The 26,049-nt window shown below is 46.6% G+C and overlaps 1 protein-coding gene across 1 annotated transcript in view; it reads left to right on the top strand.

Moving 5' to 3' along the window:
- PIGL (phosphatidylinositol glycan anchor biosynthesis class L) overlaps positions 1-26,049 on the top strand; it is a 119,580-nt gene that overhangs the window by 65,497 nt on the left and 28,034 nt on the right. The window contains exon 3 of the mRNA XM_023192173.2: positions 20,365-20,455. Within this exon, the coding sequence (XP_023047941.1) occupies positions 20,365-20,455 (91 nt within the window). The remainder of the gene's footprint in view (positions 1-20,364; positions 20,456-26,049) is intronic.

Raw genomic sequence — 26,049 nt, 5'->3', positions numbered from 1 at the left:
TTTCACCGTGTTAGCCAGGATGGTCTCGATCTCCTGACCTTGTGATCTGCCCGTCTCGGCCTCCCAAAGTGCTGGGATTACAGGCTTGAGCCACCGCGCCCGGCCTCATATCCTTGTTCTTTACAACTTAGAAAAGCCTGAGTTGTAGGAGAGAGATAGCATGATGGAATGCTGAATTAGAGGTAAATAATTGGTCTGGTTTTTTTTTTTTTCACCAGTCTAGTTACTACTGTTATGTAAAATACCTATTTTTACATACCCTAAACACCCAAACCTAAACACCTTGACAAAGCAATCATTTTACCTCCCAAACATAGTCAGTGAGGATTTCACAAAATATCCCTAGAATTACTCTTTCTAAGACTAACAGGACTACTTAGATGATTCCTAAAGTCCCTTCTAACTCCCGCATTCTCTGGTTAATGAATCAGCATTAATCATGTGGAAGGAAAGTATCTTCTTCAAACTCTTTTGAAGAATGATATCAGGGAATCCAGAGTGCTCATTAAGTTGGTGAAAGAGTCAGTGCAGAATGCAGCTCATACATATATCCTGATGTGATGCTGGCACCTCTCAAGAAGCTGGGCAAGATGTCCAGGCTGGTCATAGGACTCAGCCCCCATTATGGGCCCAGCAGCCAGTAATAGTAAGCAATGCCTACTTCAAAAGATATTTCTGGCCAGGTGCGGTGGTTCAATCCCAGCACTTTGGGAGACTGAAGCGGGAGCATCACTTGAACCCAGGAGTACAGGACCAGCCTGGGCAACATGGTGAGACCCATGTGTTAAAAAATAACTTTTATTTTTTTGAGACAGAGTCTCACTTGTCGCCCAGGTTGGAGTGCAGTGGCATGATCTTGGCTCACTGCAACTTCCGTCTCCCAGGTTTAAGCGATTCTCCTGCCTCAACCTCCTGAGTAGCTAGGATTACAGGCGCACATCACCATGCCCAGCTAATTTTTGTATTTTTAGTTGAAATGGGGTTTTGCCATGTTGGCCAGGCTGGTGTCTAATTTCTGACCTCAGGTGATCTGCCAACCTTGGCCTCCCAAAGTGCTGGGATTACAGGTGTGAGACACCATGCCCGGCCAAAACAATTGTTTTAATCAGTTGACCATGGTGGTGCATGCCTGTAGTCCCAACTACTCAGGAGGCTGAGGAAGGAGGATTGCCTGATCCTCGGAGGTTGAGGCTGCAGTGAGCTGTGTCTGCACCACTGCACTCCAGCCTGGATGACACAGCAAGACCCTGTTTCAAAAAAATATATATTTCTGAGGAGCAAAATTTATCATTCAAGACTCACTGCTCTTAGAAGAGGTGTTAATCTGGCCAGGTGGTGTGACTGACACCTGTAATCTGAGCACTTTGGGAGGCTGAGGTGGGAGGATCATCTGAGACCCGGAGTTCAAGGTCAGCCTAAGCAACAGAGTAAGACCCTGTCTCTTAAAAAAAATAAGAGAGAGAGAGAGATGTTAATCTATATTAAAAAATTGAATAGCGTGAAGATTTTGTAAAACTTTTTAAATCACTGATTATACAAAAGCTCTTATTGAATTATGAAGGAGTTATCAATTACTATTAATGCTGTTGAATATGAGTAAGAACCCACTTCACTTCGATCAAAATCCATTGATCAAGCTTAAAGCCTTATCTCATAATTCCCTTCGTGGTCTGCCAGGGTTGCCTCATAGAGAGGGAAATACATCCTGCATTTGCCTCATGAACTTGAGTGGCCACCAGGATATTGCTCATGAAAGCTGCTTTTTTTTTTTGAGACAGAGTTTCACTCTTGTTGCCCAGGCTGGAGTGCAATGTCACACTCTCGCCTCACTGCAACCTCTGCCTCCCAGGTTCAAGCGATTCTCCTGCCTCAGCCTCCTGAGTAACTGAGATTACAGGTGCCTGCCACCATGCCCAGCTATTTTTTTATATTTTTAGTAGAGATGGGGTTTCACCATGTTGGCCAGGCTGGTCTCGAACTTCTGACCTCAGGTGATCTGCCCGCCTCGGCCTCCCAAAGTGCTAGGATCACAGGCATGAGCCACTGCGCTCAGCCTGAAAGCTGCTTTTATAAACAGGTTCTGTACTTGTCATGCCCAGTTACCAGCACCCAGCCTCGTCCTTGGCATGCTGCTGGTATCTAGTAAATGTTTATGTCCTATCCAGAGCAAGTCAGACAGGCAATCTCCAACTGCTCCTCCTGTCTCCCTTCCTGGCTCCTCTTCTTGCCAGCTCTTTCTCTGTAGATCTTTAAAGTGCTGTCTTTAAAGTGCCCTCTCCTAGGCAGTTTCAGTTCTCACATCTGTGCTGCTGGCACCACCACCCTCCCCCCAGTCCCTCTGGTAAATGCCTCAGGTCTTCTCTCTCAGCCTGCCTTCCATTCTAGTCAGCAGGTAGAGTCTAGTTCTGTGTCATTCTGCTATTGATATCCATCTTTTCAACCCCACCGTCTTAATCCAGGCCCTCCTCATCATCTTCTCTATGCACATCTGCAAAGATTTTTATCTCATTCAGCCTGCTCCAGAGTATGCCTTTCTAAAACATAGATTGAATCCCCCAAAATATTTAAAGGCCCCCTATTGGGTCTAGCATAGTCCAATCCCTTGAGCTGAATATTGAAGGCACCTTATGGCCCAGCTCTGTTCTCCTTCATTTTGCAATCTAATCACACAGGGCTGTCTGCTGTTAGCTGACCACTTCTTCGTGAAGCCTCATATCCCATTGTTCATTTATTTTTTTCTTTTTCTTTCTTTCTTTTTTTTTTTTTTTTGAGATGACATCTGACTCTGTGGTCCAGGCTGGAGTGCAGTGGCCTCAGCTCACTGCAAACTCTGCCTCCTGGGTTCGAGCGATTCTCCTGCCTCAGCCTCCCAAGTAGGTGGGATTACAGGCACCCACCATCTCACCTGGCTAATTTTTGTATCTTTAGTAGAGACCAGGTTTCACCATGTTGGCCAGGCTGGTCTCAAACTCCTGACCTCAAGTGATCCACCTGCCCCGGCCTCCCAAAGTGCTGGGATTACAGGTGTGAAACACTGCGCCTAGCCGCCCCATTGCTCATTTCTCTCCCCAGCATTGAATTACCTTCTAATGAAGAATAAGCTCAATAGCTAACATTAATTGGACACCTGCTACATGCCAACCTCTGTTCTTAGTGATTTTCAGATACTATCTCATTTAATCCTCATAGCAGCCTGATGAAGTGGGAGCAGTTAACCCAGTTAAAACCAATAGCTCTGCTCCCTGCTTGATATGTCCCTTTTCCCCAACCACAAACTGCACTACACTTTTATCTGCAATTCCTCTGTTCTGTCTCTGTTATTTTGCCCCCTCCAGTAGCTTCATCCTCCAATTCTACCAACTTCTTTGCCTCACTAGTCAAACATCTTCTAGCTTATAAAACTCCTTCCCCAGGCTGTCACTCCTTTAGATCTTTATTCTTTCACTTTCCTATCACTCTTACTCACTCAAACTTCTTTTCTTTCTTTCTTTTTTTTTTTTGAGACGGAGTCTGGCTCTGTTGCCCAGGCTGGAGTGCAATGGCGCGATTTCGGGTTGCAACCTCCGCTTCCCGGGTTGAAGCGATTCTTCTACTTCAGCCTCCCAAGTAGCTAGGACAACAGGTGTGCGCTACCAGGCCTGGCTAATCTTTTTGTATTTTTAGTAGAGACGGGGTTTTAACATGTTAGCCAGGCTGATCTGGAACTCCTGACCTCAGGCAATCCACTCTCCTCTGCCTCCCAAAGTGCTGCGATTACAGATGTGAGCCGCTGCACCCCGCCAGTTCATAGTTTAAAACAAAGATGATAGCAGCCCTTTCTCAAAACATATCTCCTTCTTGCCTGGGCACTAGACTGCCTATGTAGGACTAACGAATTAGGCACAAGATTAAAAATTATGTTTTAGGAGTCATGCAGCTGGGGGCTACAAGATTCTGACCCTCCCTAAACTGCTCCTAAGATCAGTGCTTGGGATATTTTGCAGACTCTGCACTTGATGGATCAGTGGGCACCACCCAGATCGATTAACTGGCTCATCTGATCTTGTGGCCCCCACCCAGGAAATGACTCAGCACAACAGGACAGCTTCAATTCCCTATGATTTCATCTCCTACTTAACCAGTCAGCACTCCTCACTAACTGGCTTCCCCCCTACCAAGTTGTCCTTAAAAACTCTGATTCCAGAATCCTACAGGAGACTGACTTGAGCAATAATAAGAGACTCTGGTCTCCATTACAGCCGGCTCTGCATGAATTAATTACTCTTTCTCTACTGCAATTCCTGTGTCTTGATAAATTGACTCTGTCTAGGCAGCAGGCAAGGTGAACCCACTGGGTGGTTACAACATTAGATAGAAAATTGGCAGTTAAAGAATATATTTGTAGAGACAGGATCTTACTATTGTTGCCTAGCTGGTCTTAAACTCCTGGCCTCAAGCAGCACTCCCACCTCAGCCTCCCAAAAGGCTGAGATTATAGGCGTGAGCCACCACAACTGGCCAAATTGGCAATTTTTGAAGAAAGATTTTTCACAAGGATTTTGCAAGCTTTATGTACTTTATTTGTTGCAATAATATGAAATGCATCTTTCTGGGAAGGAGAACACAGATAACTGATTTCGGTATAATACTTGGCACTCATGATTTACTAATCCTTTTATGTCCTATGAGAAAGGAAAAATCCAGGCCGGGCACAGTGGCTCACCCCTGTAATCCCAGCACTTTGGGAGGCCAAGGCAGGTGAATCACGAGGTCAGGAGTTCAAGACCATCCTGGCCAAGATGGTGAAACCCCCATCTCTACTAAAACTACAAAAATTAGCCAGGCACGATGGCAGGTTCCTGTAATCCCAGCTAATCGGAAGGCTGAGGCGGGAGAATTGCTTGAACCCGGGCAGCAGAGGTTGTGCCACTGCACTCCAGCCTGGGCGACAGAGTGAGACTTTGTCTCCCAAAAAAAAGAAAAAAAAAATCCATTTTATGGTTAGATTTGGGGGCTTCAAGTCGTATGTGGAAAAGGCTCTCTTGGGGCATTTGGTCTGTCTGGGCTCCTAAGCTGCTTGGAAATGAGGTCCTTATCACAGCAGATACTTAATAAAAGTGCATTGATCTTTATATACCTCTTTTTTTCAGTCCTTTTTATTTTTCTCGGATCTCCTTTTCTTTCTCTTACTCATCTTTTCCCCTATTTCTTTTCTCTGCGTATGGTTTAGGTTAGTCCTTGGCGGTGCAGAGACACCTCTCAGAAGTTGTTGGACCCTGCTGCAACCTCCCTGCAGCTTAGACTTCATTTCTTCACACTCCTGTAGTTGGAGCAGCGACGCTCCTGCCAGGCCCTCAGACCAGGAGACAGTTGCTGCCTCCCACAGTGACCCTTGGGGGGCGATAGTGGCAGTCCCAGGTTAGGCTTCCACGTCCTTGGCTAGCCTTAATGTTAGCTCTGAACTCTACTGACCTTTGCTCGCTTTGGATGACAAAGGAAGTAATCGAGTTTAGAGATGGGCCAGAGGTGGGTGGAGGGGTGGCTGAACCTTCCGGCTTGCGCTGTACAAGCCACAGGACCAAATAAGGGCGTGTGAGCCGCCTCCGTCTGTATTAAAGTTCAGAGTGCAGTGTGCAAAAGTGGGACTCGGTTTTCAGAGATAAGCTGTTACCCAACCCTGCTTGAGTTCCAGCAGTGGAGGCTGCAGAGTCTCCCGCTCCGTGCAGGGCTAGGTCTGGGGGAGGAAGAGCTGGGTCCCTGGGCTTACTTAGCTGGGGAGAGGAAGGAAGGGGGGCTTCGCTCACCAGCACCTGGTGACTGAAGGGACCCACAACCCCACAGATTTTCACAAAGGGTTTCCATGACTCTCCCGATTAAAAAGTGGCGGCCAGTGTGACTCATTAGAATGTGTAGGAAAGGTCACCGTTTGAGGATATTCAGCCAGTGGGGGGAAAAAACACAACGTTATTTTAATGAACTCTTTCAGCCTGGCTTGTTTTCCTGAACATTAAGGTCTAGGGCGGGGCTTAGAGTTTGGGGCGTTTTCCAGAGGTATTAACACTGTGTTTGCTAAGTACACCCCAGGGAAGGAGTCGTCGGGCTTGTACGTGTCACACTTAAAGACTGGCAAGAGTTGGCTTCTTCTGTTGTATTCTTAGCTTCCAAAATAGTAGTCTCTTCTCCTCAGAGTCAGAGGCACGGTGCCGTCATATTCATGAGGTGCCTCATGTGCTTCAATAGCCACTGACAGATGGTACCCCTGAACCTGCCTGGATTCTCACCTCTTCCCCTGCCCATCTCTCCTTCCCTCAGCAAACTGCTCAGCCTACAGCAGCCGGAACTCTGCCTCTAAGCTTCCCAAGGGAAGGGACCATGACTTGTATTCATGTTTATATCCCTAAAACTCAGCCCTATGTTTGGCACATAGTGTGTGCTTAGTCCAGATCACTTAAATATACAATGATTTCATTCTCTTGGAGCCCCGCTCTGGTGGTGTGGGTCCCTGGGGACCCCTCCAGATGCCTTTCTCCAGCCACAGCTGTGCAGGCACCCAGAAGCCTCAGGCTGGTTCCAGCTCACAGCCCCTCGCCTCAGGCCCACACTGCTCCTCCTGCTATCTGCCCCAGGACTTGCCATTGCTCTGGGGTCCCCAAGTGGTCTCAACTCAGAAAGATTAGAGAGCTAACACCCTATGGAGGTAAATACTTCCTTCTTTATCTTCCTGGGAAGATGGACATTTGTAAGATGATTTTCTTACATCTTTCAGAGAGTCTCGTGGGATCACAACAGCCAGTGCCCATAAGTAGGGCCACATCAATAGAGCATCCCTGCTTCCCTGCCTTCTCCATCTGTCAGTGGCTTCTGCTCCTGGGGTCACAGTCCCCAGTAAAGTACACACTAAGCTGAGGCCTTCCTCCTAGGGGAACTGAGACTTGAATACATTCAGAGCCCTTTAAGAAGTTCTCTCACAGACTTATTTTTGTTTTCAAAATTCAATTCCTCTAAATACATTTCTGTTCCTCTTTCGTCTGAGTCTCATTCTTTTTGACTGAGAAGTCAGAAGCAAAATTAAAGTTTAGTGACTAGGGTTTTTTTGTCCTGTTATACGTTGACATTCCTTACCGTGGGTGTATCTGTGCTTTCTTTGCTGTTACTCTGAACATGCCCAAAAAAACTCTTGTGTTATCTTTAGCATTTTTCATAAGCCACAATTCAGGAAGTTAGAGAAATTGCTCCCTGGTGCAGAGCAACAGAACTGCCGACCTCTTTCCGCTCCAATTGCAGTGAAAGTGATATCTCTCTGCCTGAGCTGACGTTGGCCTTTAGGCTTCTCTAATTATTTCCTTAGGATAGACTTCTAGAAACACAGGGTCAAAGGGCACAGATATTCACATATAGGCAAATTGCCTTCTTCTTGAGATGCAGCAATTTAAACTCATACCAGCAGTATATAACGGTGCCCCTCTCTCTGTGTCTTTCTCCAGCACAGACATCTTGCTTTAATCTTGCATTTCTTTGATTCTTTCTGAGAAGCAGAAGGAACATATGTTGGCAGTTTGCATTTCTTCTTTTCTAAATTGCCTGTTTTCTTTTCATTTATTTATTTATTTATTTATTTATTTATTTATTTATTTATTTATTTCTTGAGATGAAGTCTCGCTCTTGTTGCCCAGGCTGGAGTGCAGTGGTGCAGTCTCGGCTCACTGCAGCCCCCGCCTCCTGGGTTGAGGCTATTCTCCTGCCTCAGCCTTCCGAGTAGCTGGGATTACAGGTGCCTGCCACCACACCCGGCTAATTTTTGTAGTTTTAGTAGAGACGGGTTTCTCCGTGTTGGCCAGGCTGGTCTCGAACTCCTGACCTCAGGTGATCCACCCGCCTCGGCCTCCCAAAGTGCTGGGATTACAGGTGTGAGCCACTGCTTCCAGCCTATTACTATTATTCTTTTTCTTTCTTTCTTTCTTTTTTTTTTTGAAACAGAATTTCACTCTTGTTGCCCAGGCTGGAGTGCAATGGCGCGATCTTGGCTCACTGCAACCTCCGCCTCCTAGGTTCAAGTGATTCTCCTGCCTCAGCCTCCTGAGTAGCTGGGATTACAGGCACACGCCACTGTGCTAATTTTGTATTTTTAGTAAAGACGGGGTTTCTCCATGTTGGTCAGGCTGGTCTCAAACTCCCGACCTCAGGAGATCCGCCTGCCTCAGCCTCCCAAAGTGCTGGGATTACAGGTGTGAGCCACTGCACCTGGCTGAACATTCTTTAATAGGTCTCTAATGTTTTAAGTAGTCCTCAGATTTCCTCTGTGAACCCTCTTGAAAGTTTTGCCTTTTATTCTCAGTTCTCTTTTGCTGGCTTCTTATCAGGAAACACCACCTAACTGATTTGGGATGTAAAGTGATGGAGGGCAAAGACCATCTCTGTATTCCAAGGTCTAGGTGCAAGGTACAACCTTACCAGATATTTCAGAGCTTGCCTTTTATCATTTCTGAGCTGAGAAGGCCAGGTGAGATAAACCCTTTGGACTGGAATTCTGATTTGAGATGTAAAGTGATGGAGTGCAAAGACCACAGGTCTCTGTATTCGAAGGTTTAGGTGCAAGGTACAACCTTACCAGATATTTCACAGCTTGCCTTTTATCATTTCTGAGCTGAGAAGGCCAGATGAAATAAACCCTTTGGACTAGAATTCTCAAAGGAGAGCAATATGTCAACAAAGGAGGATTTGGCAACTGCCTGATGCAATCTCTAGTTATCTTTGTCCTGCACCAGCAGTATATGATGCTATCTCATCCAGCTCCATTCTTCAGATTCGTCATCTCTCCTTTACTTGGATAAAACCTGGCCGGAAACTTGGCTTCAGTCCTCCATATCCATCTGTTTTAGGCAGACTTAACTCAGCGTTACATCTTTGCAAACTTACCCACGCACATCAGTATCCGAGAAATTTCCATACTCTTTGATTAAAATTGCAATAAAAGTCACAAAGGACCTTGCTTAAAATGAAAGGAAGTTTCTAGGAACTCTAAGCTCAGTAACTTTATGACCATTTCCTGTACAGCTGCAAAGGTCTGGATTTGAAAAGTCTCAGGCAGCAAGGGAACTGCACTAGAATACCTATCTTTTGTTGGAGCAAATCCATTGCCTGGTTCATGCCTATGTCACATAGGGAGGGAAATGCCAGACTTTTTTTTTTGTTTTTTTAAGACAGAGTTTCTCTCTTGTCCAGGATGGAGTGCAGTGGCATGATCTTGGCTCACCGCAACCTCCGCCTCCTGGGTTCAAGCGATTCTCCTGCCTCAGCCTCCCAAGTAACTGGGATTACAGGCACCCACCACCACACCTGACTAATTTTGTATTTTTAGTAGAGACAGGGTTTCTCCATGTTGGTCAGGCTGGTCTCAAACTCTCGACCTCAGGTGATCCACCCACCTTGGCCTCCCAAAGTGCTGGGATTACAGGTGTGAGCCACCACACCCGGTCTTCTTTTTTTCTTTGTTTTTTTTTGGGGGGGGGTTTGTTTGTTTGTTTGTTTTCTTGACCTCAAGTGATCCGCCCCCCCTCCCAGGCTTCCCAAAGTGCTGGGATTACAGGAGTGATCTGTCCCCTCCCCTCCTCTCCTCTCCCCTTTCCTTCCCTCCCCTCCCCTCCTCTCCCTTTTCCTCCCCTCCCCTTCCCTTCCCTCTCTTTTGAGACAGGGTCTCATTCTGTTGCCCAGGCTGCAGTGCAGTGGTGTGATTACGGTTCACTGCAGTCTTGATCTCCCAGGCCCAAGTGATCCTTATACCTCAGCCTCCCAAGTAGCTAGGACTACAAGTGCATGCCACTGACCTGGCTAATTTTTATAATTTATTTTTTGTAGAGATGGGATCTCGCTAAGTTGCCCAGGATGGTCTTGAAGCCCTGGCCCCAGCAATTCTCCCTCCTCAGCCTCCCAAAGTCCTAGGATTACAGACATGAGCTACCATGCCCAGTCCAGACATTTGTGTTGTTATTGCTGTTTCTCACCCAGGTTGGAGTGCAGTGGTGCGATCACAGCTCACTGGAGCCTTAACCTCTGGGGCTCAGGCAATCCTCCTGCCGTAGCCTCCCAAGTAGCTGGGAACATATGCATGCCACCACTCTCAGCTAATTTTTTTTTTTTAATTTGTAGAGACAGGATCTCACTATGTTGCCCAGGCTGGTCTTGAACTCCTGTGCTCAAGTGATCCTCCCATTTTGGCCTCCCAAAGTGCTGAGATGACAGGTGTGAGCCACCATACATGGCCCCCAGATATTCTTTAAGTATAAAGCTTGACTGCTCTTTGAGGCTCGACTTCTGCTTTCAAATTGATTTTGAATTACATACAAGTAATTTCCAAGGAGGAGCGTCAGTTAACAAGATAAAATTGTGGTCTTTACCATATTTACGTTCTTTTATATTGTCAGTTGGCCCCATTAGTGCTTGTATAAGTCCACATGTACTAACTAAATCTCTTTTAACCAGTTCTTTCCAACTGTGGAAAGAAGTAAATTATATGGGGCTGGGCATGGTGGCTCGCACCTGTAATCCCAGCACTTTGGGAGCCCGAGGTGGGCAAATCACTTGAGGTCGGAAGTTTGAGAACAGCCTGGCCAATATGGTGAAACCCCATTTTCATTAAAAATACAAAAATTAGTCGGGCGTGGTGGTGGGTGCCTGTAGTCCCAACTACTCAGGAGGCTGAAGAAGGAGAATTGCTTGAACCCAGGAGACAGAGGCTGCAGTGAGCTGAGATGGCACCACTGCACTATAGCCTGGGCAACAGAGCGGGACGCTGTCTCAAAAAAAAAAAAAAAGAAGAAGTAAATGATATGGATTTTTCAGAGAGCTTACAAGGATAAGAGAATAGGACTTGGCTAGACGTGGTGGCTCATGCCTGTAATCCCAGCACTTTGGGAGGCAGAGGAGGGCGTATCACCTGAGGTCAGGAGTTCGAGACCAGCCTGACCAACATGGTGAAACCCCGTCTCTACAAAAGCACAAAAATTAGCTGGGCATGATGGCGGGTGCTCCATCTCAAACAAAAAAGAAAAAAAAAGAAAAGGAAGAAAGAAAATAGGGCTGAGGCAGGAGGATCGCTTGATACCAGGAGTTTAAGACTAGCTGGGCAACATAGCAAGACCCCATGGCTATAAAATTTAAAAAGGATTAAAAAGTAGACAATATTAAAATACCTTAGATTTTTCAAAGTAATGGAGCTCTTTTTTTTTTTTTTTTTTTTTTTTTTTTTGAAATGGAGCCTTGCTCTGTCACCCAGGAGTACAGTGACATGATCTTGGCTCACTGCAACCTCCACCTCCCAGGTTCAAGCGATTTTCCTGCCTCAGCCTCTCGAGTAGCTGGGATTACAGGCATGCACCACCACATCTAGCTAATTTTTTGACTTTTAGTAGAGACGTGTTTCACCGTGTTGGCCAGGCTGGTCTCGAATTCCTGATGTCAGGTGATCCACCCACCTCGGCCTCCCAAAGTGCTGGGATTACAGGCATGAGCCAACATCTCGGGCTGGAATGGAGCTCTTGATATAAATTGTGCTTATTAGTTTTTCCTTTCAGCCTATAAAATGTACAAATCTCTCTCTTTAAAAAAAAAAAAAAAAGGCCGGGCGTGGTGGCTCAAGCCTGTAATCCCAGCACTTTGGGAGGCCGAGACGGGCGGATCACGAGGTCAGGAGATCGAGACTATCCTGGCTAACACGGTGAAACCCCGTCTCTACTAAAAAATACAAAAAACTAGCCGGGCGAGGTGGCGGGCGCCTGTAGTCCCAGCTACTCGGGAGGCTGAGGCAGGAGAATGGCGTGAACCCGGGAGGCGGAGCTTGCAATGAGCTGAGATCCGGCCACTGCACTCCAGCCCTGGCGACAGAGCGAGACTCGGTCTCAAAAAAAAAAAAAACTCCCTTGATGCTGTACCCCTTGCAAGTTAACACACTTTCCATCTACTCTTCATAGCAGAGTTCTTACAAGAGAGATCCACACATGTGCTTTTCATTTCACCATTGACTCAGAAGTTACATTTATGATTTTTTTTTTTTTTTTTTTGAGACGGAGCCTTGCTCTGTCACCCAGGCTGGAGTGCAGTGGCCTGATCTCAGCTCACTGCAAGCTCCACCTCCCAGGTTTAGGCCATTCTCCTGTCTCAGCCTCCCGAGTAGCTGGGACTACAGGCGCCCGCCACCTCGCCCAGCTGATTTTTTTTTTTTTTTTGTATTTTTTAGTAGAGACGGGGTTTCACTGTGTTCACCAGGATGGTCTCGATCTCCTGACCTCGTGATCCGCCCGTCTCGGCCTCCCAAAGAGCTGGGATTACAGGCTTGAGCCACCGCGCCCGGCCACATTTATGATTTTATCACAAAGAAGTATTGAGAGAGGCATACAGAGAGTTATGGATAAGGATGCTCATTACAACCTTTTTACAATACTAAAAAACTGGATACAACCTAAATAATTGATGATAGGGAAGCTTTAAAAAATTATGGCATCTATAAATGAGAATTTGGCTGTGCTGCAAATAGCAGATGACCCATAGTAACTGTGGTAGGAGGAGGGGTGCTGTCCGGGACCATGTGATGGCTCACTCCCCAGAGTCCTTGCAGCTTGGTTTTCTCCTTTTTCATTACTCTGCTGTGTCTGACTTCATACCTAAGATTACTTCACAGACCAAGAGGGCTTCTCCTGTTCTAGTTATCAGGAAGAGGGACCAGACAAAGAAAACTGGGGCAAATGGCATTCACCAACTGTCTCTTAAGGAAGCATCCAAAAACTGACTTACAACATGTTTATCTAGAGTAGAATTGTTACTCTAGCAGAGAAGACAGAAACAATACCTAGGCCTTGAGCTGATTAGGGTTGAACTTTAGGCAAATAACAACTCAGATAGTTGGTCTAAAAGGAGTTTTTTCTACATTTATCTGTTTGAAATTTCCCAGCATCAAATTTTATATTTTCCTGTATCGAGGGGAAGGGGTTCTATTAGGATATTTTGCCCTTTTGCCCATTGTATACACTTTTTACCTCAATCTGTTTTATAAAATTGCAATCTTTCAGCCGGGCGCAGTGGCTCATGCCTGTAATGCCAGCACTTTGGGAGGCCGAGGCGGGCAGATCACAAGGTCAGGAGATCGAGACCATCCTGGCTAACACAGTGAAACCCCATCTCTACTAAAAATACAAAAACAATTAGCCAGGCATGGTGATGGGTGCCTGTAGTCCCAGCTACTCGGGAGGCTGAGGCAGGAGAATGGCGTGAACCCAGGAGGCGGAGGTTGCAGTGAGCCGAGATCACACCACTGCACTTCAGCTTGGGTGACAGAGGCAGACTCCGTCTCAAAAAAAAAAAAAAAGAAAGAAAATTGCAATCTTTCAAACATCTTGCTTTTATGCATCAGCCCCCAGTGGCTGGTATAATTGCCTTTGGTTCATCCAAATACAAGGTACTTCTATCAAGCAACTGGTGCTTATTAAACCCCCAAACACACTTCCTTGCATAGGGTAGAAGCACAATTACTTATTGTTTATTTATTTTAAAAACTTGTTCATTTACTTGAGTTGTGCCATGTACCACCTAAGAAATAGAAGAATAAGGAACAGGCCTAGTCTTATATTTTAACTTTAGCTAAAGAGACACACAAAACAACAGAAAATAATAGAATACTATTCGAATCAGGTACGAAGTGTGGTAGTCTGAGCTGTAGTTGGTAGAGAAGTTCAGTGAAGGTTTCTAAATACAAGAAAGGTGTGTAGTAAAGAATTTGGCCTTGCTTCTTGGTAAAGGAGGGAAACTGGGTTCTTTAGTGTGTTCTGACAGCCATGTGTCACTACACACTTGTTCATTTGTGTCTTCACCTTTCCTGATGCATTTCAAAGCATGTGTATAGTATGCGGTTTTGCCTAATAAAGTATTTTGTAGAAAAAAAAAAGTAAAAAAAAAAAAAAGAATTTGGCCTTGCCCAATGAGAGATCTGGTCTCTGGCTTTTGGGAGGTTATCTGTGTCATACCTGATAGCAGTGTCTTTGCTCTGTGAGGGAAGCTCATTTGGAGAAAGGCTCACAGGAACAGGTGTTGCTCCATGCCTTTCTTTCAGTTGGTCCACCTCCTGATAGTGGGTGAGGTCAATCATTTGCTTATGACACAGTCCTAAACTTAAGAGTTGGAAGGACTCTCAGGCAGTTATCAGGTGCATCCCAGAATTATTTTATCTTTACTGATGATGCAGCTCCTGCCATGGTCACATGGAAAGCAGGGGAGCTAGAACTCAGATTCTGTGTCATCCTACCCCATGTTCTCTCTGCCACATCACATTGCCTGCGGGTGACACTGGACCATTGTAATCATGGACAGTACTCTGTCCTTGAGCTTCTGGGGTGAAGTTGGCTATTAACCTTTGCCATGTCTCCCTTCACTGAGCCTTGAATCCTGATTGCCCTGTGGTGTCCCCATGTCCCCCACTACGGTGCTCCCCACTGCCCTCTATAACCAAGCACATGGCGGGTTATTGCTTTTCCATAAAGCTGGAAAACTCTTAGACAGTGAGAGGCAGGTGGCCAGACTGCTGCTGTCCTTTGAAGGTTTAGGGTCAAGATTGAGCAGCAATTGAAAGTAAATATCCATTGAACACCTGCTGTGAGTAAGACATCGCCTCAATCTTATGCCTTTGCTCTTTTCCAATGGAAACTACAGTTTCCAGGCTCCCATGTCCATTGGCTTCTGGAGAGGTTTGACCAGTAGATGGCAATGATAGATGACTAGGAGGTAGCAGAGGGAAGAACCAGGTATTTCCCCCACCCTCCACCCTAAGTGGCATGTCCATCAGCAGGTTGGTGTTTTCTCTGACATCTAGCTAGTTCTCCTGACATCCAGTTCCCGCCACTGCTCCCCTTCCATGGCTCTGGTGTCCCATCTTAGAGGCAGTAGTGCCCTTCTGCTGTTGCCAGTCTCTGCGTTGTTTCACTGTTTGGCCTCTCAGCTCTTCCCATACAGTGAGTGAGTAAACAGATTTCTGTATTAAATTCCTTCTGAAATACCTGGTGGTCTCCATTTACTTGGCTAGACCTTGACTGATGAATGACTCATGTAACATCGTCCATCAGGGGACTTATGATAGGTTGGAGAGTAAAGAATTAAATATATGTAGCCTGTAATCCCAGCACTTTGGGAGGCTGAGGTGGGTGGATCATCTGAGGTCAGGAGTTCTAGACCAGGCTGGCCAACATGGTGAAACCCTATCTCTACTGAAAATACAAAAACTAACTGGGCATGGTGTTGCATGCCTGTAATCCCGGCTATTGATGGGCTGAGGCAGGAGAATCGCTTGAACCCAGGAGGCGGAGGTTGCAGTGAGCTGAGATGGTGTTGCTGCACTCCAACCTGGGTGACAGAGCAAGACTCTGTCTCAAAAAAATATATATATATGTGTGTGTGTGTGTGTGTGTGTGTGTATGTATATGTGTGTGTGTATATATATATATGTAAAATACTAGTAAAATAAAATGAAGAGATTCCATACATGTACTAAAAATCACCGAATTATTAGCTGGGCTTGGTGGCTCACACCTGTAATCTCAGCTACTTGGGAGGCTGAGATGGGAGGATCACTTGAGCCTGGAGGTCAAGGCTCCAGTGAGCTGTGCTTGTACCACCGCATTCTAGCCTGGGTGACAGAGCAAGACTCTGTCTCAAAAAAATAAAATATCAGCCAGGCATGGTGGCTCACGCCTGTAATCCCAGCACTTTGGGACGCCAAGGTGGGTGGATCACGAGGTCAGGAGTTTGAGACCAGCCTGGCCAATATGGTGAAACCCTGTCTCTACTAAAAATACAAAATTAGCCGGGTGTGGTGGCACACACCTGTAATCCCAGCTACTCGGGAGGCTGAGGCAAGAGAATCACTTGAACCGGAGAGGCGGAGGTTACAGTGAGCCAAGATGGTGCCATTGCACTCCAACCTAGGCAACAAGAGTAAAACTCCGTCTCAAAAATAAATAAATAAAATAAAATATTCAGGAGAAAATAAATGAAAAATGAAAAATGAGTAGATTAGTGATCTCCAGACATTTTTGTCACACTCCCCTAATGGCAAGAAGCAACATTTGAGCTTGCACCTTCATATTTATGTACTTATTTACTCAAATTATATACATGTTAACCCTGTTGGTATATGATGCCTTATAAAATAGCTACAAAATATAGATTTAAACAGAAAACCAGGTAAATAGAAGTCCTGGTGACTCATTGCTTCACCTCAGTGAGTCATCTTACACATCTCCTGTTGTTGATGATTTCCCACTTTGAAATCATCAACCGCGATAGAAGTGGCCATCAAAGAGGTCTGCAAGGGACTGCAAGAAAGAAGGACTGGGGGCTGGGCGTGGTGGCTCACACCTGTAATCCCAACACTTTGGAAGACCGAGGTGGGCGGATTACAAGGTCAGGAGTTTGAGACCAGCCTGTCCAATATGGTGAAACCCTGTCTCTACTAAAGATACAAAAATTAGCTGGGCATGGTGGCAGGTGTCTGTAGTTCCAGCTACTGGGGAGGCTGAGGCAGGAGAATCACTTGAACCTGGGAGGCGGATGTTGCAGGGAGCTGAGATTGCCCCACTGCACTCCAGCCTGGGCTGCAGAGTAAGGCTCCCTCTCAAAAAAAAAAAAAAAAAGAAGGACTGGGGAGTTCTTTCCTTTTTTTTTTTTTAAAGGGGATTTTAAATTAGGCTAATGCAGCAATAACAGCCAGAATTTTGATGTTTACACATTTCTTTTTTTTTTTTTTTTTTTGAGACGGAGTCTCACTCTGTCACCCAGGCTGGAGTTCAGTGGCCGTCTCTCAGCTCACTGCAAGCTCCGCCTCCCGGGTTTGCGCCATTCTCCTGCCTCAGCCTCACGAGTAGCTGGGACTACAGGCGCCCGCCACCTCGCCCGGCTAGTTTTTTTTTTGCATTTTTTAGTAGAGACGGGGTTTCACTGTGTTAGCCAGGATGGTCTCGATCTCCTGACCTCGTGATCCGCCCGTCTCGGCCTCCCAAAGTACTGGGATCACAGGCTTGAGCCACCGCGCCCGGCCATGTTTACACATTTCTTTACAGTTCTTGGAGTCTGGCTCCATGGCCCAGGCTGGAGTGCAGTGGCACAGTCTCAGCTCACTGCAAGCTCCGCCTCCCAGGTTCACGCCATTATTCTGCCTCAACCTCCGTAGTAGCTGAGACTACAGGCGCCCACCACCACACCCGGCTAATTTTTTTTTTGCATTTTTAGTAGAAACGGGGTTTCACTGTATTAGCCAGGATGGTCTCGATCTCCTGACCTCGTGATCCACCCACCTCAGCCTCCCAAAGTGCTGGCATTACAGGCATGAGCCACCGCGCCCGGCCCCTTTTACAGTTCTTAAATGCTTTCTGACCTGTGTTATCTCATTGACTCTTTCAAATAATGAGAAAGGAAGTGAATCAAAATAGGATATAGATTGGGGAAAACTTGAATGACTGACCGAGAGGAGTTTGGACTTAATCATAAAAGTAATGATGCGTTGGCCATGAGGCTGAGGCAGGAGAATGGCGTAAACCCGGGAGGCGGAGCTTGCAGTGAGCTGAGATCTGGCCACTGCACTCCAGCCTGGGCGACAGAGCGAGACTCCGTCTCAAAAAAAAAAAAAAAGTGATGATGCGTTATCAGATGTGTCACATCACAGAGCAGATATTTACAGTTCAAAGTCCCTCCCTAAATGATTAGCCTCACCCACAATGACTGGGTGGAGCCACCGAAAGAAAGGCATGGAGCAACACTTGTTCCTGCATCGCCCCTCAAAAAAGCAGATCCCAGTTTTCCGAAGATAAATGAAAGGCAGCCATGAACTTCCCCCTCTTTGAGGTTTATCTTTCAGCACGTTAGAACCTCAGAACAACAGCGAATTAGTAGGCTTAGCCAACTATCCTCCTATCCTTTCTCTCGTGTGCTAACATTCCATGTAATATTACTGGTGTATTCCCCCTCCAAAATGATGCCTTGATACATTTATGTGGACCTCTCAGCCAGGAGTATGTATGTAGCTGTTGTCACTCCAAGACATTTTCTCTGTGCCCTGTGTCTATTTCTCCTTCAGCTGCCTGAGCTCAGGGGGTTATGTTTTACACATCATATTCAGCTCCATATCCAGGAAGCAAAACTGGACTTTGTCCTGATCCCACTTTATCCCTTTCTCCCAATCCTGTTCCCCACCTGCTGAGCTGCCTGTCCTGCTCACTGCAGGAGGACTATGAGAACCACCTGGAGTGGCCGATGGGATAGGGCTTTGAAAAGTACAAAGCTGCCCTCTGCAGTAAACACCCTAAAGCAGAGGTCCCCAACCCCCAGGCTTCAGACCAGTACACGTCCCTGGCCTGTTAGGAACCAGGCAGCACAGCAGGAGGTGAGTGACGGGCAAGCAAGCATTACTGCCCGAGCTCTGCCTCCTGTCAGATCAGTGGCGGAATTAGATTCTCATAGGAGTGCAAACCCTATTTTGAACTCCACATGCGAGGGATCTAGGTTGCACACCCCTATGAGAATCTAATGCCTCCCACCCCTGTCCATGGAAAAGGTATCTTCCATGAAACTGGTCCCTGGTGCCAGAAAGGTTGGGGACCACTGCCATAAGGGGTTGGTAGATGAACCAGCTGAAGCAAAGGAAATAATGACACTATTTATTGCTGAGGCTCATGTCATTTTTGTGCTGAAAAACCTCCTGTGAGTCTCCTTTGCCCAAAGTTCGAAAGGGGGCCAGTTAATGACCTTTGTCCATAGGGAAGTGATAACAACCTGCCTGGTAGGGAGCAGAGCCCATGTCCTCTCAGTAGCATTATGGGTGTTGCTGTAGGACCTGACCAAAAGAGAGATAGGTATCAGTTTATAAGATTATGAATAATATTTTCAAAAAAGGGGGCCAAAGTAGGCCTTGGTCCCATATCAGGTGACACCATAGATCAAAGCACAAAAAAGAGACAGGAAGGATTTCAGCAGGTTGGAGAAGGAGATAGATAGGCCTGTGGTGTGGCCAGGTGGAGACACAGATAAGTTGCAGTTTATTCTGGTAAAGACCTTTGTACCTGACATGCAGCAAGCCCCAGTCCTGATGGAGGGGGGATGTAGCCAGTTCCCTACTGCTAAAGCATTTTGGCTTTGCAGGCAAAACCTGCATTCAAAATCTAACTCTAACAGCCTTGCAAACGAGCTACTTAACTTCATTGGTAAAGGCTCTGTCAAAGGCCAGGCATAATGGTTCACACCTCTAATCCCAGCACTTTGGGAGGCTGAGGCAGGCAGATCACCTGAGGTCAGAAGTTCAAGACTAGCCTAGCCAACATGGTGAAACCCCGTCTCTACTAAAAATGCAAAAAATTAGCTGGGTGTGGTGACAGGCACCTGTAATCCCAGCTACTTGGGAGGCTGAGTAGGAGAACCGTTGGAACCCAGGAGATGGAGGTTACAGTGAGCTGAGATCATGCCATTACATTCCAGCCTGGGCAACAGAGCAAGACTCAGCCTCGGGAAAAAAATAAAAAATAAAATACAAAAATTAGCCAGGTATGGTGGCGTGTCCCTGTAATCCCAGCTACTCGGGAGACTGAGGTGGGAGAATTGCTTGAACCCAGGAGGCGGAGGTTGCAGTGAGCCACTGTACTCCAGCCTAGGTGACAGAGCAGTAATTCCAGCAGTTTGGGAGGCCAAGGTTGGACCGATCACCTGAGATCAGGAGTTCGAGACCAGGCTGGCCAACAGGGTGAAACCCCGTCTCTACTAAATATACAAAAATTAGCCAGGCGTGGTGGTGGGTGCCTGCAATCCCAGCTACTCAGGAGGCTGAGGCAGGAGAATCGCTTGAACCCAGGAGGCAAAGATTGTAATGAGCCAAGATCTCACCACTGCACTCCAGCCTGGGTGACAGAGGGAGACTCCATCTCAAAAAAAAAAAAAAAAAAAAAAACTCTGTCAAAAGATGTTCATGAGGTTAATGAAGTAACATACTTTTGTACTTTTTATTAAAGTACTATTACTATTATTCTCATAAAGTGCATATCATCATGCCTTGTGCTCAAGTTCATTTTTAACACATTTGTCTCCCCAACTTGTAGACAGAGCCTTATCTCGTTGATGTTGTTTCTTCCCCTCAGCAATAAGCATAAAGCTCCAAAAGTGTGTTGTGTGGAATTGTGCATTAATTTCTAGTTGTTTCATGTTTGTGAGTCTCACCTTAACTGAAACCTGAGGAAGCTTAAGGGCAGGGACCCCTTACCCCCAATGTAATTATCACAAAACTGGGCATGCACCTACTTACTGGAGCTTAGGGAGAAGGTTGCGCCTGATTAGAAAAAGTGTTCAAGTTGTGCTTCTCCCTTGTAGGGATTTCCCAGATGACCCAGGTGTGCAGTGGGACACAGAGCATGTGGCCAGCGTCCTCCTCCAGCACATAGAAGTGAATGGCATCAATCTGGTAAGGGAGCAGCTCCCTGAATGGAAAGCCTGAGGTCTTGGTCCCATTCACACCAGGTGGTTTCTGTAATTTTTCCTGTGGCCGCCCTCCCACTTCCAGTCTTTCTCCAGGGCCACTCTCTAAGGAGGCCAGAACTTCCAATGCTCACTGTTAAACCTACTGAGGAACAAACACGCCTTTTGATATCTTTACTATCTTTTGTGAGACTGAATAACTAAATTATCAATGCTCAGATAGACGCAGAAATTTTTTCTAAACTGTGCCCTCCTTAATACCCTCAAGCCCCCGCCTTTGTCCTGACATCTAAAAACTCTGGTGTCCCATAGCCTGCCCAGTGATTCTCATTTATACAGAACTTCATCTCACCGTTTACCAAGCATTTTCACAGAATATCATCTTAACTTTAAAAGTAAACTTTGTGGCTGGATGCGGTGGCTCATGCCTGTAATCCCAGCACATTGGTAGGCCGAGTTGGACAGATCACCTAAGTCGGGAGTTCCAGACCAGCCTGGCCAGCATGGTGAAACCCCGTCTCTATTAAAAATACAAAAATCAGCCGGGTGTGGTTGTGTGTGCCTGTATCGCAGCTACTTGGTAGGCTGAGGCTCGAGAATCACTTGAACTTGGGAGGCAGATTTGCAGTGCGCAAAGATCCTGTTACTGCATTCCATCCTGGGCGGCAGAGTGAGACTCTGTCTCAGAGATTAAAAAAAAAAAAGTAAAATTCTCAGTTTACGTTGAAGAAACTGAGGTTTTGCAGAGGCCAAGCAGCTTGTCCAAGGTAAGCAAGTGGTGGTGAAGCTAGGATTTTTAAGCGTTGATTTCTTCATTCCAAAAAAACATGAGAATGCATTTTTTATACCCACTAAGGAAGAAAATTTTACATGCAATTAGAGCAATAGCAGAGATTCGTATTTACTGCAAAGGTGGACAAGCCAATCAACACCAGTCTTAGCTCTTCTAGGGTCAGCAGGACTGCTTAGCCCATAGTCAATTTTAAAGCTGCCAAGGAGGCTTACTGTCTACTACTCAAAAAATATATAATAATCCCTCATGAGATAATACCTAAAATTCCACATTTAAAGCCTCACTTATTTGGCTTGAGTTTTGAGGAAGTTCTCATTAAACATGAATCCTGCTGGCAGAGAAACATATTAGGCTTTTTTTTTTTTTTTTTTTTTTTAAGACACAGGTTCTCCCTCTGTTGCCCAAGCTGGAGTGCAGTGGCTGCCTCAGCCTCCCAAGTAGCTAGGGCTATAGGCACATACCATCATGTCCAGCTAAATTTTTTTTTCTTTTTTTCTTTTTTTTTTCCTGAAATGGAGTCTCCCTCTATCGCCCAGGCTGGAGTGCAGTGGCGGGATCTTGGCTCACTGCAACCTCCGCCTCCTGGGTTCAAGTGATTCTCCTGCCTCAGCCTCCCGAGTAGCTGGAACCACAGGTGCGTGCCACCACGCCAGGCTAATTTTTGTATTTTTAGTAGAGATGGAGTTTCACCATGTTGGTCAGGCTGGTCTCAAACTCCTGACCTAGTGATCCACCCACCTCGGCCTCCCAAGTGCTGGGATTATAGGCGTCAGCCACCACGCCCGGCCTAAATTTTTTTTTAGTTACCACCATACACAGCCAATTTTTTTTCTTTTGAGACAGAGTCTTGCTCGGTCGCCCAGGCTGGAGTACAGTGGCACGATCTCTGCTCACTGCAAGTTCCGCCTCCTGGGTTCACACCATTCTCCTGCCTCAGCCTCCTGAGTAGCTGGGACTATAGGCGCCCGCCACCATGCCCGGCTAATTTTTTGTATTTTTAATAGAGAAGGGGTTTCCCTATATTAACCAGGATGGTCTCGATCTCCTGACCTCATGATCCACCCAACTTGGCCTCCCAAAGTGCTGGGATTACAGGCGTCAGCCACCACGCCCGGCCTAAATTTTTTTTTAGTTACAGGATCTTGCTGTGTTGGCCAGGCTGGTCTTCATCTCTTGGGCTCAAGCTATCCTCCCTCACTGGCCTCCCAAAGCACTGAGATTACAGGTGTGAGCCACTGCACCAGGTCCTGAGAGCAGATTTTCATTGATATATTCATTGAACTGTTTTTGTTTTCTAATGACAGAAATACAACTGAAATTTAGTACACACAGGCCAAAACAGGCACTTAACTGACTCACCCTGAGTCACATAAAGGCTGAGCTACAGATGGGCCTCAGATACCCCGACCCTAACAGGACTCATCTCCATCTTGCTCTGCATGTTAGCTTTATTCCTTTTCCTGGCTGGAAAAATGGTCACCAGCAGCTTGCAGGCCCCACACTCTTGCTTACCCTTCCCAGAGGGTCTGAGCATGAAAGCGGTAGTGTTAGATCCATGGGCTTAGGAATAATGCCCAGCTGTGCTGACTGGGGCTTGCCTTGGTTCTCTTACTCCTCCTCTTCAGCCCACACAGTTGGAACTTCTCAGAGCCTCCACAGCCTAGATATGTAGACAGAGCTGAGGTTGGAAATTGTCAGGGCCAGCCACCCTGGCACCTCATTTTCTATGCTAGTGGCTTCCCAGTCCCTAAATACTCTCTGTCCTCCCCTACTTCAGTGCACGAGAACTACTGGTCTTCCAAGTTGCTCCTGCTGTAGGATACTCTCCTCTTTTTTTTTTTTTCCTGTGAGACAGAGTTTCACTCTGTCTCTGTACTGGAGTGCAGTGGTGTGACCTCAGCTCACTGCAACCTCTGACTGCCCGGTTCAAGCAATTCTGCTGCCTCAGCCTCCCGAGTAGCTGGGACTACAGGTGTGCGCCACCATGCCCAGATAATTTTTGGTTTTTTGGTAGAGATGGGGTTTCACAGCCTCTCAAAGTACTGGGATTACAGGCGTGAGCCACTGCGCCCAGCCTACTAACAAATTTCTTATGACACACTTGCTATTAATAAGGAAACTCAAGTTTACAGTACAGTTGAGAATGATTTCTCTGGCCTGCACTTAGTGCCATAGTAGAAGTATAAGATCATGCTAACACCGTGGCCAGTGTAGCTATAACTGGCCATCATTCGAGCTGAGCATGGGTTTCCATTCAGCCCAGAAGTTTCAACTGCACACAAGAGATAGTGAAACAGCAACACAGAAGCACAGACAGAGGTGTGGAGCACAGACTAAGCCACGGGGAGAGAGTTTCTCACCTGGGCTGAACCAGGATGAGAGCATAAGCTCTCCATCATCATCCAAAGCAAAACTGGCTCTGTAGCCATCAATACAGGCAACTGGGTTCTGTCTGGCCCCAACTCTATAGTACTGCAGGAGCATCACAAAGACCACAAGGAATAGCAGACAGGACAGAGCTTTGAAAAGTACAAAGCTGGCTGGGTGTGGTGGCTCACGCCTATAATCCTAGCACTTTGGGAGGCTGAGGTGGGAGGATCACTTGAGGCCAGGAGTTTAAGACCAGCCTGGGCAATATAGCAAGACTCCATCTCTATTTTAAAATAAAATAAAATAAATGTTAAAAAGAAAAGTAAAAAGCTACCATCCTTGGAAAGCAGCCTAGGGGGGTAGTAATGTCTTCTCTGGGTGTCAAGCAGGCTAGGTCCTGGGCCTCAACCCCTCTACCTCAACTTTCATCCAATATTTATTGAGTACTCAATATGGGACATTCACTATCAGTGGTGAACTGGGAATACAACAGTGAGCCAGAAGCACTTAGTCCTTGCTCTCATAGAGCAGGATGTGTCAGTGCGGCACTATTGCACATTTGAGACTGGAGAATTTGTTGTGGGGGTTGGCCTTGTGCATTGAAGGATGTTTAGCTGCATCCCTGGCCACTACCCACTAGATGTCAGTAGCAATCCCCCTCCTCAGTTGTCACAATCAAAACGTCTCTAGGCCACATGCAGTGGCTCACACCTGTAATTCCAACACTTTCAGAGGCTCAGGCAGGGGGTAGATCACTTGAGACCAGCCTGGACAACACAGTGAGACCCTGCCTTTACAAAAAAATTTAAAAATTAGCTAGGTGTGGTGGCACGCACTTATAGTCCCAGCTACTCAGAAGGCTGAGGCTGAGGTGGGAGAATCACTTGAGCCTGGGAGGTTGAGGCTGCAGTGAGCATGATCATGTCACTGCACTTCAGCCTAGGTGACAGAATGAGACCCTGTCTCAAAACAAAACAAAACAAAAAAACAAAAACCAGCTGGGCGCAGTGGCTCACGCCTGTAATCCCAGCACTTTGGGAGGCCGAGGCAGGTGGATCACGAAGTCAGGAGATCCAGACCATCCTGGCTAACGCAGTGAAACCCCGTCTCTACTAAAAACACAAAAAATTAGCCGGGCATGGTGGGGGGTGCCTGTAGTCCCAGCTACTTGGGAGGCTGAGGCAGGAGAATTGCATGAACCCAGGAGGCAGAGCTTGCAGTGAGCTGAGATCGTGCCACTGCACTCCAGCCTGGGCAACAGAGCAAGATTCTGACTCAAAAAAAAAAAAAAAAAAAAACCTCCAGAAGTTACCAAATGACCCCGGGGCAAAACTACCCTAGGTGAGAACCAGTGTCTTAGAAACCAGAGCGGCCCCACAGTTACCTATTTATTGGGATCTGGGTAAGATTTTATTTGAACAAATACTTTTGCACTTTAGGAAAAAATAACAGTGGATGGAGTTTTGTAAAGAATGACAGGTGCCATTGTCATGTACAAATTTGCAAAGTTCAGAGAGCTGAACACAATTTAGCTTAGCCCTACTTGCAACAGAAAGGGAGAAACTACAAGGTACAGGATGAGAGAAAAAGCAAAGACTGGAGAATTTCAAAAGTGATGGAGCTGAATTTCATGGGACCTCAAATCCACTAACCAAGGGACTGCCCTCCAGCACCCTTCTGATATTCATCCAGCCAGTGTGCTAGCCAGCTCCATCTGATGGCAACAGACTGGGAGTTGAGTTACTCTAGGGTTTTCTGCTGTACAGTTTTCGTTTTTGTAGCAAGATGAGGTTCTTGTTCTTGTCGCCTAGGCTGGAATGCGTGGTGCTATCATAGCCCACTATAACATCAAACTCCTAGGCTCAAATGACCCTCCTGCCTCAACCTCCTGAGTAGCTGGGGCTACAGGTGCACGCCAGAATGCCCAGCTAATTTTGTTGTTGTTGTTTGTTTTTTTGAGGCAGAGTCTCGCTCTGTCACCCAGGCTAGACTGCAGTGGTGCCATCTCGGCTCACTGCAATCTCTGCCTCCCGGATTCACGCCATTCTCCTGCCTCAGCCTCCTGAGTAGCTGGGACTACAGGCGCCTGCCACCACGTCCGGCTAATTTTTTGTATTTTTAGTAGATACGGGGTTTCACTGTGTTAGCCAGGATGGTCTTGATCTCCTGACCTCGTTATCCACCCGCCTCGGCCTCCCAAAGTGCTGGGATTACAGGTGTGAGCCACCAGCGCCCGGCCTGTTGTTGTTTTTTGAGACAGAGTCTCACTCTGTCGCTAGGCTGGAGTGCAGTGGTGTGATCTCGGCTCACTTCAACCTCGGCCTCCCGGATTCAAGTGAATCTCCTGCCTCAGCCTCCGGAGTAGCAGGGACTACAGAAGCACACCACCGTGCCTGGCTAGTTTTTTTGTATTTTTA

The sequence above is a fragment of the Piliocolobus tephrosceles genome, chromosome 16 (assembly GCF_002776525.5).
Source record: "Piliocolobus tephrosceles isolate RC106 chromosome 16, ASM277652v3, whole genome shotgun sequence".
NCBI classification, from domain to species: domain Eukaryota; kingdom Metazoa; phylum Chordata; class Mammalia; order Primates; family Cercopithecidae; genus Piliocolobus; species Piliocolobus tephrosceles.
The sequence above is the reverse complement of the archived record's forward strand: the minus strand, read 5'-3'. Positions and strand labels throughout refer to the sequence as shown.